The sequence below is a fragment of the Maylandia zebra genome, linkage group LG23, assembly GCF_041146795.1.
Source record: "Maylandia zebra isolate NMK-2024a linkage group LG23, Mzebra_GT3a, whole genome shotgun sequence".
Classification (NCBI taxonomy): domain Eukaryota; kingdom Metazoa; phylum Chordata; class Actinopteri; order Cichliformes; family Cichlidae; genus Maylandia; species Maylandia zebra.
This window is the reverse complement of record NC_135188.1, coordinates 35717242-35734603: the sequence shown is the minus strand read 5'-3', so window position 1 is coordinate 35734603 and position 17362 is coordinate 35717242. Positions and strand designations below refer to the sequence as shown.

Sequence of the window (17362 nt, the reverse complement as noted above, 5' to 3'; positions counted from 1 at the left end):
AAAAAAATAGTGTTTCATCTTTGTGTTTCTGATCACAATACAAAATGAAAAATCAAAGTGACTGATGAACACTCTCATTCCAACAGTGACGGCCTTATAGATTATACGTTTCCCTGGACTCCTGCTGTATCGTCAAAACACATCCAAGCTAATTTTCTGCTGAGCTGCTCAAAAGCAATGGCAAACCTACACATCTACCTCATGCTGTTCAAGAAAATTAGCCATTTTCTCATTTATTACCTCGTTTCTTTTTCCTGTTTCACTTTGCTGGAGTGCTGTCTCCACACACATGATGATTAGATCCCCAGCTAAAAATACCTATCATTAATTTACATCATGACAAACCTCGAAAGTGCTGCGTTTCGCTTCTTCTTATCCTTCTTTTCCTCTCCCTCTGTCTCCCTCTTTGTGCTTTACCCTTCATCCCTCATAAACACATGGGTATGGGGCTGTTTTAATGAGGACGGAGTGGACAGATCCCTGGCCACAGCGCCACTGGGGACACCCCGCTGCAAATCCACCATCGTTATCAATTCAGCAGTGTCCTCTTCAAAAGGCCCCGATGTGGAATCCCAAACACTTCAGCTTTTTATTTAACCATCCCACTTCAAGTTCTCCAAAAGCATTTATGATGCCCTTTTATGCAGAAAAATTTCAAAGATCTTTTTACAAAGACTTCTTCTGTTGAGAGAAAGGTGAAAATCCCAAGCCCTCACTCTCCTCCTCACGATTCGCATTTTCCATAATGTTCCTTCTCATAGTCATTCAATATTGGCCATTAACCCGGACATGACCACTACCAGCAGGCAAACAGACATTACAAAATTTAATTGTGCGGTCTCTGATCCTTTCCCTTCCCTTGAACAGTGATTGCCCACTCGTAGCTTAACAATCCGCTTAACAGCAGATGAGTCGATTTAGTTGAAGCAGAAGCAGTGATGTTTATTAAAGCAATAACACAAGAGCAAAACTGTAACAAATGGATTAAAGCTTAACACTCCAATTTAAGGTGCTGTTGTTAACAGGTTTACATTAGTCTGTGGGCTTACAGGTTATGCTGAAAATAGTATTTTGAAGACTGACACATTCATTTTTTAGGATTTTACTACTGTGTGAAAGCTGGACCTGGATCGTATCAACTTAACAGCTCTGCTCCGGTCTTAAGTGGATTTGGGAAGGTTTACACTCTACCAAACGCAGCCTAGGAAGCTTTTCTCCAAGCACATCAATCTGGTGTGTTACATTTTCTATTATCTTTATAGTTACTTAGTACCTCTACAAACCTATGATGTCCACCTTTTATGTATGGTCTATAGTTTAGATAAGATAACCTTTATTAGTCCCACTCGTGGGAAATTTGTTTTTAAAAAATTGCTAAAACTTTAGTTACAAAAGATTACGAGAAAATAAAGAGAAGATAAGAAAGAAGCTCAGAATGAGCAGAGCTGCTGTAACAGGCTGCCACACGCGGGGGGCGCCGGAACATTTGTCTTATCTTTTACAGATAAGGTTTGACTTATCTTTTAGATTTATCCTTTACAGGTTTCCTTGAGCTAAACAAATAATGTTTAGAGCTAACTTAGTTTGATAACTACAGTTACTAATACCTGTGAATAAAAATGATGGTTTCTACCATTAAAACCCATGTGGTTTCATTTCAGCTCTTCTTCTAAATCAGCAAATCAGACAATTAAATCAGACAATTTACTGCACACATGTTAAAATTAAATATTATAGTTCAGTCTTGGAACTTTTCAGAGAACATTTTCATTATCGTTATGCAGCCTGAGGATCAGAGAGCCCATAGGTCAGGATAAACCTGGCTGGGGAAACCTTCAGTTCACTCATTAAGACCTACTCAAGGTCCCTTAATCCCCCCCAAAAATAATACTGCTGTGAGGTCAGAGAAGCTTATTTCTGTGTTTGAGTGAGTAAGTGATTTAGCTACGGACTTATCTCCAGGCAGTTAAAAACCAGACCAGGCCACTCATCACTAGCCAAGCGATGCTACTGACTAACCAAAACCATACGAATCACTTGGCTCTTCAAATAACTGGAGTTGGTCTCTAATTTACCATCACTGGCATGTCGCTGGTGTCGACATATATGCAGGCTTCTCCAAAAGTGAGTCCTCCGTCCTCCTGCAGGATAGCCAACAAATTAAAAAATGAGTAAGAAAAGTAACATTTAGAGGCGTTTTCTTTACAAAATGAACAAATTGCATCAGCAGAATCTCATCCCAACAATTAGTTTGTTACCAATCCTTAGGCAGTGGTTCAGCTATCGAAAAATAACTTAAAGCATCCCAAATGTTGCTTAAACTAGCATTTTACATGGCAAACACCAGAAAATAGTTCATTGTGAGCGGGTGGATAGCCCAATGAGTAGTTTCAAAGCAGCCCTTCAATAAATTATTAATAGATTTTGCACTGTGATGGCATAGTTTACTCAAATTATATTTACAAAAGTGTAGAAAACTTTTAAAACTTAGGACAGGAAGACTCTGATACATGTTGAAAGCAGGGGCAAGCTGACTTGTGCTGAGCTCATTAATAAAACAGCTTTCCCATGAATTTTCCTTGCAGCTTCCCAAACGGAAAGTAGTATGGCATGCAGAGTCTGTAGACAACTGTAGGACAGCCCACTCAGGCTAATAATTATTCTGCAGAAGAGTATAAACAGAGGGGTTATTACTGTCCAAGCACAATGTAAACACAGGGTTTGCTTGTTACGATACACATTTAGAGCCCAAAAGTCACCATGCTGCACCTGGTGGCCGTCTATCTGGGAAGGTACAATGCTCCAGCCTCCACATATTCATTCATATTATAGTATGCATCAATATTACATAAGGTAGATGGCATTATGGTATTTGCAACAATAACTTGTGGAGTGCAAATACGGAGAACAATTCAAGCTACAATAAACAGTTGTTTTATTTACTCCTGTTGTTCCACTTCTAATAGGCCTTTAATCTGCTTTAGTAGTACCACATATATCATCCTAGACATTAATGGGAACATTAAGTATAATGAAATAGTTTTATAAGGTGAAATGGAAGAAAAACCAAGTAGTTTTATGTTGGACTGACTGTGCTGTGATTAAGATTGTTGCTGCAGAGAAAAAGAATCAGATTCCCTTTATTACACAATCTGATTGCAAGAATCCCTTTTTAATATGACATTTTTATATTGACAGCCAGCAGGGCTTGGCAGACTCCAAAAACGAAGGTACAAGGAGTTATACTCATAAAAAACTAATTACCGTAGTTTTCGGGTCATAAGCTGCTACTTTTTCCCCACACTGTGAACACTGTGGCTTATACTGACGTGCGGTTAATGCATTTTTTTTTCCATGCGGCCAAAAACATTTTGCCTGGTAACAGTAGACCAATCAAAATGATAAGTAGTGTATATATACGGTATATATTTTTATCGGTTGTTAAGAGACGTTGTAATGTTGTTTGTGCACTGCTCCGTAAAAAACCCATAAGCAACGTAATTTGTGTGTTACCGATACGTACGTATACTTAAAGGTAGCCGTGTTACAGGCGCTGTTCGAGGAAAAAAAAGCATTTGCAGAATGTATTTTTGTATGTTACCATAACATTTATGTTACCTTACGGATTAAATTAAACGTTAAAAATCCTCACGTGTAGTATTTCTCTGTAAATATCTCATATTACAGGTGAAACGCATACGGCTTAAAATACGGTGCGGCCTGTACAAGTACAAAATTGGTTTTCTTTCTACAATTAGAGCATGCGGCTTTTAATCAGGTGCGCTCTGTAGTCCGGGATTTATGGTAGATACACTGCACATTTTGTCTCTATTATGCCAACTCTTGTCAATGTGAGCCTGAACAACTATCTGATGAGTTTCACTAAACTCTAAAAAGAAAAAAAAAATCTATAAATTGTGTAACAATTTTAGAATAATGTCCCATTAAATTAACATTAAACATTAAATTATAAAAACCATGAATATTGCATCATCTATAAAACATAATATCATGAAAAGAATCTGGGAATGTGGAGAAATCTCTGTATGCAAGGGAAAAGGCCAAATGTCTTTTCATTTCATTTCATTTCTTTTCAAATGAAATGAAATGAAATGAAAAGGCCAAATGTCTTTTTTCTTCTTTCTTTTTTTAATCTGGACTAAAGACATCCAGTTTGTCACCACCATCTCTGATTGTGGCAATGATCGAAATGTATTAGTACTTATGGAATTGGCAGTTTGCACATCTGGAAAAGTGACATCAAGAGTCTGGGGGATGAACCTGTAGTCCAGATCATCTGGTGCAATACTACAAAGAAGATCCGGGACCATTGAGAGTCCTGTATCAGACAAAAATGGGACAACATTCCTCTCCCAAAAGTCTGCTCTAACCTTCAACGTGAAACTGAAACGGCATTATCTATATTTATTGCTTCTGCAGTCTGCACTCATACAACCTCTTAGCTTTTTAGTTTTTTTTTTAAATTTATTTTAAATGATTACAGTGGGGCATTCTTATCACAGCTGTCATGATTTAAAGCTAATACCTAACAAAAAATATTCTTGATTAGCCTCACTAATGAACCTTTACACTAGATTAAGCTTAATTTTTACAATGTTTCAGAACTGATTAACTGGCTTTCTACACTTTACGATCATGTTAAATGTTAAATGCAACATATCAGTGATCTGGATCACGCATGATCCATGCAGTCACAAAGTAAGCAGTATTTGGCAGTTTTAAAAAATAACTAGTCCTAACTGGAGAGCTCAATTAAAGATGGAAAGAAAACAAACCTCTTTTAAAATCTCACTGAGATCTGAACAACTTTAATAACTAAATGCTGATTAGGAACAGAGCGTCTCTAAACTCTATGACATTTGACTTGGGTCATATGTTCAGACAAAGGTGGTCGTTTCTATAGTGCCCTTTAACAATCATAATTTGCCTTCCATTTCAAAAGTGAACAGTTCAAACATATTGGGGAGCCTTATTTTTGTGCAAAAGCTTGTTTTTTTGAGACAGTTGTAGTCATCTAGTGGCCATAAAAAAGAAGACATGTTTAAGGAAAATATGTCTGTCTTTTAAACATTAGAATTACTCGGTCAGGGCTTTGTGGTTCTACCAAAGTTGCAGTTTTCATCAACATCTATCCATGAGAACATGTCTTGATTTTATCCTATTAGACATTCATGTTAATTGGAGTTTGAAATGTTCGGGCGACTCCTCCTGGAAGTCATTTGACTGGTTATTTTGAAGTTCCTGACTAAAGGAATAGGGAGCAAGCCTATTTAGTGTCACTTACGTGGCCACAGGGACTTATAAACAGCATGTATAATTATAATAAAGAATTCAGTGATTTTACTCTAAAATACAGTTTCATTTGCACCTCAATCCACAGCTACTACAAAGTATAACACTTTCCTATTTCTACTAGAATCAGCATGATGAATCAAGCCCGTGGCTAGAGGTATCAGTCAGTCTTCTCAAAAATTACACACTGCCCGGCACAACCACCACACATTACTATACACATGCATACAGGTTACTTTTGATGAGTAAAGCAGGAGATGATATTTTAAAGTCTTTCAGCACGTTGGCAAAATGATTAATTTGAGGAAATTTGTCACACGTGTGTGTACGGAGCACTGAACAAATGATGGAAAGATTCTGGATGAGTGCTGTCACCTCTTCCGCTGCTGTACAAGCACTTCATATCCAGCGTCATCCACATTGTGTGCTGCCACCAGCTTGTATTAATAACTTGTCAACAGAAGTGTTTGATCCAGTCAAGTGACGATCGGTACCGCCCGCATAAAAAAGGAGGGTTCCTGCCCCTTCTTGAAATTTTCACATTGATTTTCTAAGTGTAAGCTTGAAGAAAAACGGCTCACTTGGCAGCTGAGTGGTCACATAGATGTCATTACTCTTTGACAATGACAATAGTTGAGCAGAAACTGGTGTAGGAGTAGGTATCTATTTTAACAATAAGGCTGAGTATGTGCTTGATACCTTTCCTTCTGCTTCCCCAAGAGAGCCTTTTCTGACTCCTTTGTTGCACCATGATTTTTTCCTTAACAAAGTTGACAAGTTTTATATAAACTTCTTTTAGTCTTTAAAAAGACAAATTGGACCAGACTGAAACATACCGCTGTGCCTCTTGCTACGATCTTCCTGGATGTCTTTACCTCTCTGCGCTCTTGTCTGACTAAGTGCAGCTATACTAGCATAGTTATCTATTAACTATTAGCTGACAATGACAAGTAGGGAAGGATTTTTTAATTATTTATTTATTTATTTATTTTTACAACTGGTGCTTTAGGAAAAGTAGCAATAAAATACTGAAAACACAAAATGATTTGCATTAGGTCTCAGTCATCAAAGCTTTCATTACTGAAGTGTTAAACGAGTTATTAAAAGTTTTGTCTTTAGCAAATGTGGTTCGGGGTGATTAGCAAGATAAAACTCATGCGCAGATGATAAATGAGAGTTCTTGTTTACGTGCTAATGCTAGCTAGGTTTCCCACAAAACGCAAATGGTAACTGATCTCAAGGCACTGAGAGCAGAGCCAGCAATGGCGTTCCTCACGTGCTTGTCCCCCGTCATTCTCTCATCAAAGACCAGAGGTTTATTCACAATGTTTAAAAGACCTACATGTAGAGTGGTGAATTGTTCTTTAATGTCAGTCAGGGACACTGGATGGGAAGGCATGTTCACTTGAAATAGGTGAAACATATCCAAGGCTGTCAATGAGCAGGACAATTGATATCTACTTCAACTATATATTATATAAAAATTCAATTAATTTTTTTATAGTGCCAAATCACAACAGAAGTCACTTAAAGGTGCATTATATTGTAAGGTAAAGACCCTACAGCAATACATAAAAAATCCCACCAATCAAACAATCCCCTATGAGCAAGCACTTGGCAACAATGGAAAGGAGAAACTTCAACTCAACAGGAAGAAACCCCCTACAGAAGCAGGCTGCCATCTGTTGTGACACTGTGGAAGAGATCCAGATTAATAATAACTAAAGATTAAATACAGAGTGGTGCATCAATACTTAGAGAGTGTAAAGAGGGGAATGAAGAAGAAACACTCAGAGCATCATGGGAAGCCCCCAGCAGCCTAGGCCTGTTGCAACACAACTAAGAAAGGGTTCAGGTACTCTTGATCCAGCACTAACTATAAGATTTATCAAAAGGGAAAGTTTTAAGCCTAATCTTATAGGAGAGTGTCCTGTTTTCTGAATGCAAACTGGGAGCTGGTTCAACGGAACACCAGAGCTGAAGGCTTTGCCTCCCAACTCTAGTAACCAGTAGCACTGTGAGCCTGCAGTCTAAAGTAAAGAGCTCTGTTAGGATAACAAGGAACGATGAAGTCTTTAAGATAACATGGGCCTGATCAGACAAGATCTTGTATGAGAGGTGAAACCTTTTAAATTTGACTTTGGATTTTCCTTTCTTTTTTTAGTCCTCATCAGAACTCTTGCTGCAGCATATTCAATCAACTGAAGGCCTTCCAGGGAACTTTTAGGACGGCTAGATCACTCTGACATGGGGTGTTTCTAAAGAACATCATTTGGATGTCTGAATTTGGGAATTTCAGACTTATAAGAGATACAGTGGGAAATAAAATTCCATAGGGTGTCTCAGCATATCAGAGGAGTGTGTCTGACTGAAAACTGAAAAATCTCTTACTGACATTCTGATGTCAGTGTCATGTAATAAGACCTGAGATAAAGGTCGTATGGATGTCTGTGTTATCTTGAATATAAGATGAACTGCAAGAGGCAACCGTATCTACATCAGACAGTGCGATGTAATTTTTAAGGTCATGACTTATGGAAACACATATTGCTGCTGAGTTTTGGATTTTTTTATTTTTCAAGCTCTGGAGTTTCCACTTGTAAATTTCTGACCCCAGAAAATGAATGCAGCATAAGTAATGTGGTGCCAGTACTGAACACTTTTCAAGGGCATTTTAGATTCCTAGCTTCAACAAATATCACTTGGACAGTAAATGGTGTATTCCAATGTCTGAGGGGTCCTCGGGGTCATATTTGGTATGCCTTAAAAAAAAAAATCACAAAATGCAAAACCTTGCCAGGGCTGTGCCAATCTCTCTGCCCCTGAGCACATTCGTAATCACGTAAGCGATCCCCCCCTACTCAGTACCACCAGCATCACCGCACTCCTACTTCACTGAACACCCAGTAAAAGTGATCATTTCAGTTGAATCTAAAGCATGAATTCAGCTGTTAGAGGACAAAAGGTTGCCTTATTCAGATGTTTTATTCAAAATGACATCATCTGAATAGCTCCTATTATCAAAAGGCAGTCTTCAGAAATATTCAAAATAATACTCGGGTGATATGTAGACCTTTGTCAAAGTTTCCGAACAATGGCTTTTGTTCAGCAAGAGTTGTAGCTCAATATCTCCCCACTCCTGTCAATTATTGGCTGCTAAACAAGCATCCTACAGTAGTGGGACCATTAGAAAGGTAGCGGAGTAAATTCTGCCACTCTTCTCATTTATCTTCTTTTCACGATGACAGTGCCATTATACACTTGTTCGTGAGAGAGAAGTTTTTCCTACTATTTTCTGGGCTCCATTAAGCTTCTCTATGCTCCTCTCTTTGAGTCCTTTGCTGGATTAAATATGAAGGACAGACAGAGCGGGGTGGGGAAAAAAAAGACAAGGACAGGAGAAAGCTGGAAAAGGGTGCTGAATTAATTTGTGGAGAGCAATTTTATAACCAATTAAAAAGGATTTTTTTTTATGTCCTAAACGATGTCTTCAAAAATTCCAATTTTGATGAATTTCAGTGAAGTTTTACTTCACTTTGATGCACAAAAATGGTCTTAATTAAACATACTGAAGATATTTCCAGCGAGCAAAAAACGTGTTAACTCTTTACCCTCCTGCAGGTAACCTTTGTTTGTCTTTTCTGATCTGAGCAGTGTCTAACATATTTTGGCATGCTTCCAGAACAAAATGACAAAACAAAACAGATGTGCATTAAAGGTCTGTGAGGGCGATCCTTACCTGTACCCTTGGAAAAACCATTAGAACCATGGAAAAACATCAAACTACATCTTTACTGATTCATACTGAGGTGTCCAAACGGGTGTATGTGATATCCTCGTGTTGGTGTTGTACGTGCATCATCATCATAATGTTGGTCCAGGATTAACATTGCAACCGACCAATCATCGAATGTCATAGCTTTGCAATGTGGCAGGAAAAATTTAAATATGCCCTTTTTATATATAAAACTCTTTACTGGTAAGCATTTCAAGTGTCTTCTTTATTAATTTATAGCATATAATAAATGCATTGTCAAGTTAGCTTTGCTGTTAGTCAAACATAGGTTACTCATATCGGGTTGCTAGCAACAGTTTTTAGTAGCATTAACTGATCTTCATGGTTAATGATAACTGAATCCTCAGACAACATCATTGGTTAGTTGCCATGCTGATCCTTGACCAACATGATTTTGACAATGTAGAAACAACAAAAACATGGAGATATTAGATTGTGTGTCATAACTCATCATTAAGGGTATAGGGTTTTAGGCTAAAAAGGTTACGACTGACCAACCAGATTTGGCCCAGAGACAATGATAAGTGGAACGGTACCTATATAGGACTTTCAGTACAAGTCTCATTTGCCCAGTCAAACACATTATTCTGTGCCAAAGTGCTTTACCATACATTCATATTTCAATGAATAGATTAAGGACAACCTGGGGTTTAATATGTTGTCCAAAGACACTTCAACATACAGGCTGGATATATCTGTATCCTGAGCCCCAATCCCTATGTCTGTAGATATGTGGTAGGTCTTTACAGCCTTAGATGCTTTAGATCTCTTTTTCCTCTTTTTTGGGGAGGTGTTTTCATTCACTGACCCGTAGCTGTTTTTGTTAGTGCTTCACCTACATTCTGTCACATCATGCACAATTCTGCTTTTGTTTAATATCTAGTGAGTGTCACTGCTGCTCTGATGAAGTTCAGAAAAAAGTATACCGTCTAATGTTCAGATTCTTTTTCCATCCTTTGTTTTGATGACAGAGATGAAGTTAAGAGCTCAGCATGATGTAGCCTCCAGCTAGACATCAGACTTTTTTAATTACATATGAGCCAGTGTGCTGCTCGGGATCCTCAGGGATGAAGATCGGTAGTTTGTGAGTGGATATAAGTGTAACTAAAAAATAGCAGGGTCACCTTACAGTATTATAAAACTTGAAGAGGATTTTAGAACTGCAAAAATGAGCAAAGGTTTCTTTCTTTTGAGAGCAATGAAAATACTCTACAGCAATCATGCCACACAGTGCAGGCTAGCTTCCAAAGCTTCCCTTTTATTATTTTTGCAATAGTTTCCACAAGTACTTACATTGTGTGTCGGTCTCTATTGACTGGTATTATCAATTTAACCACAATTTCCACAATGTTGTTCATTTAACAGTAAGTTAAATCCCCAAAAGAATGTCATGGATTTAGTTATTGTGCAGCTTGTTTAGTCTTTTTTGCATTTCTACACTTTGGGAAGCAGTAATAAGCAGAAAGAGCAAGCTTTTAGAAGTTTCTGGTTATAATATAAATTTTCTTTGACATCACAGTAACGTTTAAAATGTAGAAGTTTTCAGCCACATTCTGAAGTTGTAGATGGATCTTTATTCTGTGGTTTCCAAAAGAATTTGTTGACATTTTCTCACAATATACATCATTTTTCTGCATAAGTATTGACACGCAAAGTTTAAATTTATTGTGTGTTATTCGATTTGACAGCATTATTACTTCATGATAGTATCTTTTCTGACTTTCTTATATTATTTGTACTTTTTTGCCAGTTGTTTCCACATTCCATTTTCCCTTCCTCAACAGGTGACTACGTGTTAATGACCGTTTACTTCGACCTCAGCAGGAGGATGGGCTACTTCACCATCCAGACCTACATCCCCTGCATCCTGACTGTGGTTCTCTCCTGGGTCTCCTTCTGGATCAAGAGTGATGCCACGCCTGCAAGGACGGCTTTAGGTAAGCTACACAATTTCTCTGCAATCTGAGTTAGGTAGCAATACCAAGGATCTATTTTTGAATGAAATACCAACTCCATTGCCACTTCATCTATGTCACTGCAGTTGTTACCTGTAAAATCTTTCAAATTACCGGAATATATTCACCTAGCATTCGTTTGGAGTCAAAACTGTTGAGTACGTGTGCATGGGCATAATATATTAGTCATTTGCAAATGAATATGTACGTGACAGTGGGAATTTAGAGGTGCATTAAACCATCATGAAAATTCATGTCCCATCAGCTTGCTTGTTTCCGTTTTGTACTTTGTTGTAGTGTTATTCTTTCTCCTTGCATGACTTGACAACTGTTTTGAATTATTTTCCTCTCTGCTGCATGCCTATCATTAGTTCATTTGCTTTCCTGTGGATGATGATGTTGTGCAAGGTGCTGCTGATTTAAGATGGAACTCGAGGTAAGTGTTTGATGAGTTCATGACCACCCCATCCATTCATAGCTTCATAATTTTATTTAGTTAGGACTTCTATTTCCCCCCTGTGGGTGCCTCATTACAAGCTCATGCTGCGCGGACAAACAATGTTCATATTCACTGAGCTTTGATTAAATTCTCTTTGAGGTCCTGACTTTTTAAAGAGATAGCAAAAGCTGAATTTTGGGGACATAGAAATGTATTTAAACTGTCCGTGACATCTCGTACTGGCTTAAAAATAATGATTGTGGCGTCTGAATGCTGATCACAGTATAAACACCTAAAATGTTGATGTAGAGTAGGGAACAATTTGATATTAGGTGCATACTAGATGATATATGGCACACAGATAAGCATACAGAGATAACTGGTTAAAGCAGACACCAGCAACAAACAAATACATTACATGTATTATATTTTCTCACTGAAAATCCAATTAAGCGCCAGTGCCCCCGTACCAAATTAACTGGTTAACACTTTGAAGTCCAACTCATCTTTGCAGTTGACCCTCTAACCCTAAGTTAGAATATGTCACTTAGTAAAAATTGTAATTAACTTGTTTCCCCACAAGTTCTGGCATTGGTTTTGGCATGGAATATAGTAAATAATGATTCCACTGACACACATCAAACACTTTGCCTTAATATGGCATCAGGGTTAGGAATTATTATCTATGGTGATTTAGTCCTCGGGGGTTTAGGCATAGGGTTGAGGAGCTAGGGCAGGGGTCAGCAACCTTTAACACCCAAAGAGCCACTTGGACACAGTTTCCACGCAAAAAAAAAACACTGGGAGCCACAAATACTTTTTGACATCTAAAATGAAGATAACGCTGTATATATTGTTTTTTTTACCTTTGTGCTTTGTGTGAACAACTAAAGTAAGTAAGTAAAGTTTATTTATTAAGCGCTTTTCACAGACAGGCAGTCACAAAGCGCTGTACACAAATATTAAAATAAACCATACAATCAATAGAATTATACACAATGTAAAAGATCAAATGTAAATAATGTAAAGAATATAAAATACGTAGATCAACAAAAGGCTTGTTTGAACAGAAACGTTTTTAACTGCTTTTTAAAAGAATCCACAGAGCAACTAAGGTGTGTTGCTTATGAAATCCATGAAGTGCTACAGAGAAAATTACATTTTATTTATGTAATTAACACATTTTGAACTCTTAAAGAAGTATAACAAAAGGAAAGACACCCAGCTGAACTAAAATGAACCATGTAGCAAACAAAAACTGTTGTGAGCCGCCACCCTTATATCACCTTTGGGCTTTTGGAGCCTTGGCCTGGCTTTTAAAAAGTAATTGGAAAAAATTGCACTATTCTGCTGAAAAAGGAAAAATAGATATTTACAAAATTCTGCCTAAATATGTATTTTACCTGGTTAATGTGTGTGGCGGGGCGTGGTCTGCAGTGCCGCAGCATGGGAGTCGGATGCACCTGAGCGGCACCCACAATCACGCCTCGCTGCCTTAAAGTCTGTGCTCTCTCTGCTGTTGTGTTGGTGTGTGTCGGGCTGTGAGCTGAAAAGCTACAGCCGGCTGTATGCGTACAGCAACCGTTTACGAAAAGTGGTCAATAAAGAGATGCTGAAAAGCATTTTCATCTAAACATCGTCGGGTCTGCCGTGATATGTTTACAATGAGACTTCTGGTCCCGAACCTCTGCGCACAGCGTCTGTAAATCGGGGCTTTCATCTTTATGCAAGACTGTAAACTGTCATCTGTGAGGCGTGAGCGGTGTTTGTTTGTAACATAGTTCACGGTGGAGAACAGCTGCTGACATACAGTAATGTGGATCCGAAGAGCCATAATTGGCCTAACTGGGGTTGAAAGTCTCGATAAATACACGGCGTTTCGGCGGGTACACCGGCTTCCGCGAGTGTGATGCTTATTTTGAGCGATGAAAAAAATAATAAGATATAATTTTATTTTTATATTTCAAAATCACAATAATCTTCCAATTTAGAACTGCAAGTTAAAAAAAAAAGAACTAAACACAAATAAAATGCACTTCAGCTAAATACTTCTAATTTATTTTCCCAAACCACCCGGAGCCGCAAAATAAAGACTAAAGAGCCGCATGCGGCTCCAGAGCCGCGGGTTGCCGACCCCTGAGCTAGGGTCACATTTATCCTGTTGTATAGAATTTTTACCTATGACCTTAAAGGAAATCTTTTAACAGAAATCCAAATGCATAAGCAATACATAAATGGAATTATAAAAGGTAACATCTTCTAGTTTCTGCTACTTTATTTGTTTAGCACATAGCTTCAGTGCAACATGTCCTTAGCACTTTCCTCATTAGCCCTTAAATCTTGATGCCAATGATAATATAGTCTTTCAAAAAGGGATAATGGAAATGTCATGAGATTCAGTTTTATTTAAAAAAGAGAAAAAACGTCATTATTATAAGGTTACATGAAAGTCATCCTGGTATTCATGGGGAACAATTCACTTCCAATCTAGTTGACATCTGTTGAAAATAAAGCCTTTTGTTACGTGATTTACTTTGGTTGGTCACTCAAATTATCCCAAATTTCCCCAGGTAAGACCCCCAAATATCTAAATCATACTGTTATCTCCACTGCAGCAGCTGGCTTCAAATGCCTTGCTTTATGGCACTTTGGTGACACTTGATGGTAGCTAGACTCTAATTAACCTCTTTCACACAAATGTTCTCGCTTGACCCAAGAACTACACTTAAGATTATTTCTCCAACCTCTAGCCACCTTCACCCCAGCTGTCACTTGGGTTGAGACAATCCACGCCACTCTGAAGTTCTTTAATTCCTCTCAGTCCCTCCTGCCCTTCATCAGCCTGCCAATATTACAGAAGGTCATCTGGATGGTCTCTGCGTTAATATCTAAGTTTTACTGGAGTTTTGTCCCGCCCTATTCATTATCAAGCTCAAAGAAAACAATTCTCTGAACAATGAGGCCGCCACCAATAATATAATATCATTGCTTTGGCTTCACTGGGCCAAATGAAAGCTCTTTTCTTGTGCTGTTAATGAAAGCAGATGATGACAAGAGTATGTGTTCGGCCCAGCTTGCTTCTTGCTCGTAGGCTGATGCAAGTTGACACGATGACAGTTTAACATCAAAACAGTGTGAAGAGATCAAGAGAGACACAACAACTCGAAGGTTTATTTTGAGTTTGTTTATAGCACTAAAGGAGTTGCTCCTTCCAAAAGCAAATTCTCTTATCTTCCATAAGCCTCAGATCTATTAAACTGAGATATATTGGACAGGTTTTATTCTATACTAATTCCTCCCCCTTTTTTAACCAGCATATAAAGACTAAAGCTACTATGGTTTTTCTACTTTGCAATGACAGCTGCTTTGTAATGTGAATCACACACCTCACAGTGTATGTGTGCCAGTCTGACTCTCCACTCCTGTGTCAGCCTGCCTTTTTAAGCCTGCATAGGACATAACTAAGTCACTTAATGCTTACAGTGTGTGGGTGGCAGTGTATTACATGACCAAAGGCAGTGACAGACTTGTGATCTCCCTCTCACAACAGGTAGCGCGAAAAAGCAGGCAGCCCCAGTCCTGATAAACATCCAGTTTCGGGTCAACAACAGAAAGTCATTTAGCCTTCCTCCTCTAGTACAACGCCCCCGTTTTAGAGTCAGCCTGAGACCTGATCCCAAAGCTGAAAGGGGAGAGGAGAGATAAGCGCAGGAAAAGCTGGACACAAGGGAGGAACAGAAAAAAAGTGTAAAGCAAAGTGATGGCCTTTGGTACTTAAAGGCAGGGAGAAATGTCAGCTGGACGGAGTGGGATCAAGTCGGATTGAAGAGAAACTCGAGTCCAAGAAAAATACAGAGGATGCCACTGCCCCTGCTGACCCTCCACCCAACCGCTAAAGGGAAAGTGCCTCGACAAACCGTTAACATGTTCCAGGTGGATTTTCCAAAGAGCTCTCAGTCATACATTACTGCTTCAGCAGGATATGTGGACACCAGCGAGCTAAAAGTAAGTGAGCTGAGCTCAGGCTGATTCCCATTAGACCTCAATCTTTGTAGCGCAAATGGATCTTGACATAGATACAGGGGGTTGGTGATGGGAAATAAAACCACCCCAAGGCAGAAGCTGAGACTGTAGAGCTTTGGGGGTGTGAAGAAGAACCATGGTGCTGGAATTAATTGAATCTACTGGTAACATCCATCATCATGCTTCATAGCATTATCCAGAGAAATACAGAGTATCACTTAGTGTCACCAGTTTACTTCAAGGAGATCCACAGAGAACAGAGTCTTCCCCAAACTCTACCATTTTTGCTTTTAATTGTATGTACGTAGGTTTTAAGATTTCTGCCATTAACCCATCTTATAGGGGGCAGCTCAGTGAAAAGAAGTATTTAAAAGCAAAAGAAATAATAGCCCGAATTGTAAGGTACTTTTGAAGAGACGCTTCACCACCAAGTCTCAGAAAGAATTTGCAACATTTTTGTAGAACACACAAGACCCGTGTCTCCAGAGGAAACTGTGCAAAACCTAATAAATTGCCTTAAGCATCAGTTGTGACTGGAGACAACAAAACTGAGAATGAAAACAGTCTGGAGGGAATAAGAAAGAAGTGAGCTACCAGCCCTCTTGTAGCCTCCTCATCTCTGCTCGAGGCTATATTAGCTACTACAAGCATAACAGAGCTGAATCTCTGACCTGTTAGCAAGAACACTTTAACTTGGTGAAGAAACTATGTTTCTTTGTTTCTCCTGAATGCATTTTACTCATTTTTTAAGCTAACAGTATGATGGTTTTGGATGAATGCCATGCTATAAATTGCTTTACTGCTTTTTACACTGAACAAAAATATAAATGCAACACTTTTGTTTTTGCTCCCATTCCCCATGGGATGGACGTAGAGACCTAAAATTCATTCCAGATACACAATATAACCATCCCTCCCAAACAGTGGTCACAAATTAGTCCAAATGTGTGGTAGTGGGCACGTCTGCTATATTGAGACAATCCATCCCACCTCACAGGTGTGCCACATCAGGATGCTGATCTGACATCATGAGTAGTGCACAGGTGTACCTCAGACTGCCCACAACAAAAGGCCACCCTGGAATGTGCAGTTTTTTGCGCTATTGGGGGTCTGGGGACCCAGAACCGGTCAGTATCTGGTGTGACCACCATTTGCCTCATGCAGTGCAACACATCGTCGCATGGAGTCTATCAGATTGTCAATTGTGGCCTGTGGAATGTTGGTCCACTCCACTTCAATGGCTGTGCGAGGTTGTTGGATATTCGTGGGAACTGGTACACGCTGTCGTATACGCCGGTCAAGCACATCCCGAACATGCTCAATGGGTGACATGTCCGGTGAGTATGCTGGCCATGCAAGAACTGGGACATTCTCAGCTGCCATCTGCCCTGAACAATGTGAACCATGATTCATCCGTGAAGCGCACACCTCTCCAACGTGCCAGACGCCATCGAATGTGAGCATTTGCCCACACAAGTCTGTTACGGCGACGAGCTGGAGTCAGGTCAAGACCCCGATGAGGACGACGGGCATGCAGTTGAGCGTCCCTGAGACGGTTTCTGACAGTTTGTGCAGAAATTGTTTGGTTGTGCAAACCAATTGTTCCAGCAGCTGTCTGGGTGGCTGGTCTCAGACGATCTTGGAGGTGAACCTGCTGGATGTGGAGGTCCTGGGCTGGTGTGGTTACACGAGGTCTGCGGTTGTGAGGCCGGTTGGATGTGCTGCCATATTCTCTGAAACGCCTGTGGAGACGGCTTATGGTTGAGAAATGAACATTCAATGCACGGGCGACAGATCTGGTTGACATTCCTGCTGTCAGCATGCCAATTGCACGCT

The 17362-nt window shown here is 39.3% G+C and overlaps 1 protein-coding gene and 1 long non-coding RNA gene across 3 annotated transcripts in view; one reads left to right on the top strand and one right to left on the bottom strand.

The window, feature by feature from the left end:
- The window catches only part of LOC143414990 (uncharacterized), an 81254-nt gene extending 79110 nt beyond the window's left edge, over positions 1 to 2144 (bottom strand). Inside the window, exon 1 of the long non-coding RNA XR_013095601.1 lies at positions 2076 to 2144. This is a non-coding gene — a long non-coding RNA (uncharacterized LOC143414990). The remainder of the gene's footprint in view (positions 1 to 2075) is intronic.
- The window catches only part of LOC101487169 (gamma-aminobutyric acid receptor subunit gamma-3), a 198703-nt gene that overhangs the window by 160135 nt on the left and 21206 nt on the right, over positions 1 to 17362 (top strand). For both annotated transcript variants that reach the window (XM_004552591.3, XM_076880182.1), the window contains exon 8: positions 10894 to 11046. In XM_004552591.3, coding sequence (XP_004552648.1) covers positions 10894 to 11046 — 153 coding nt within the window. The remainder of the gene's footprint in view (positions 1 to 10893; positions 11047 to 17362) is intronic.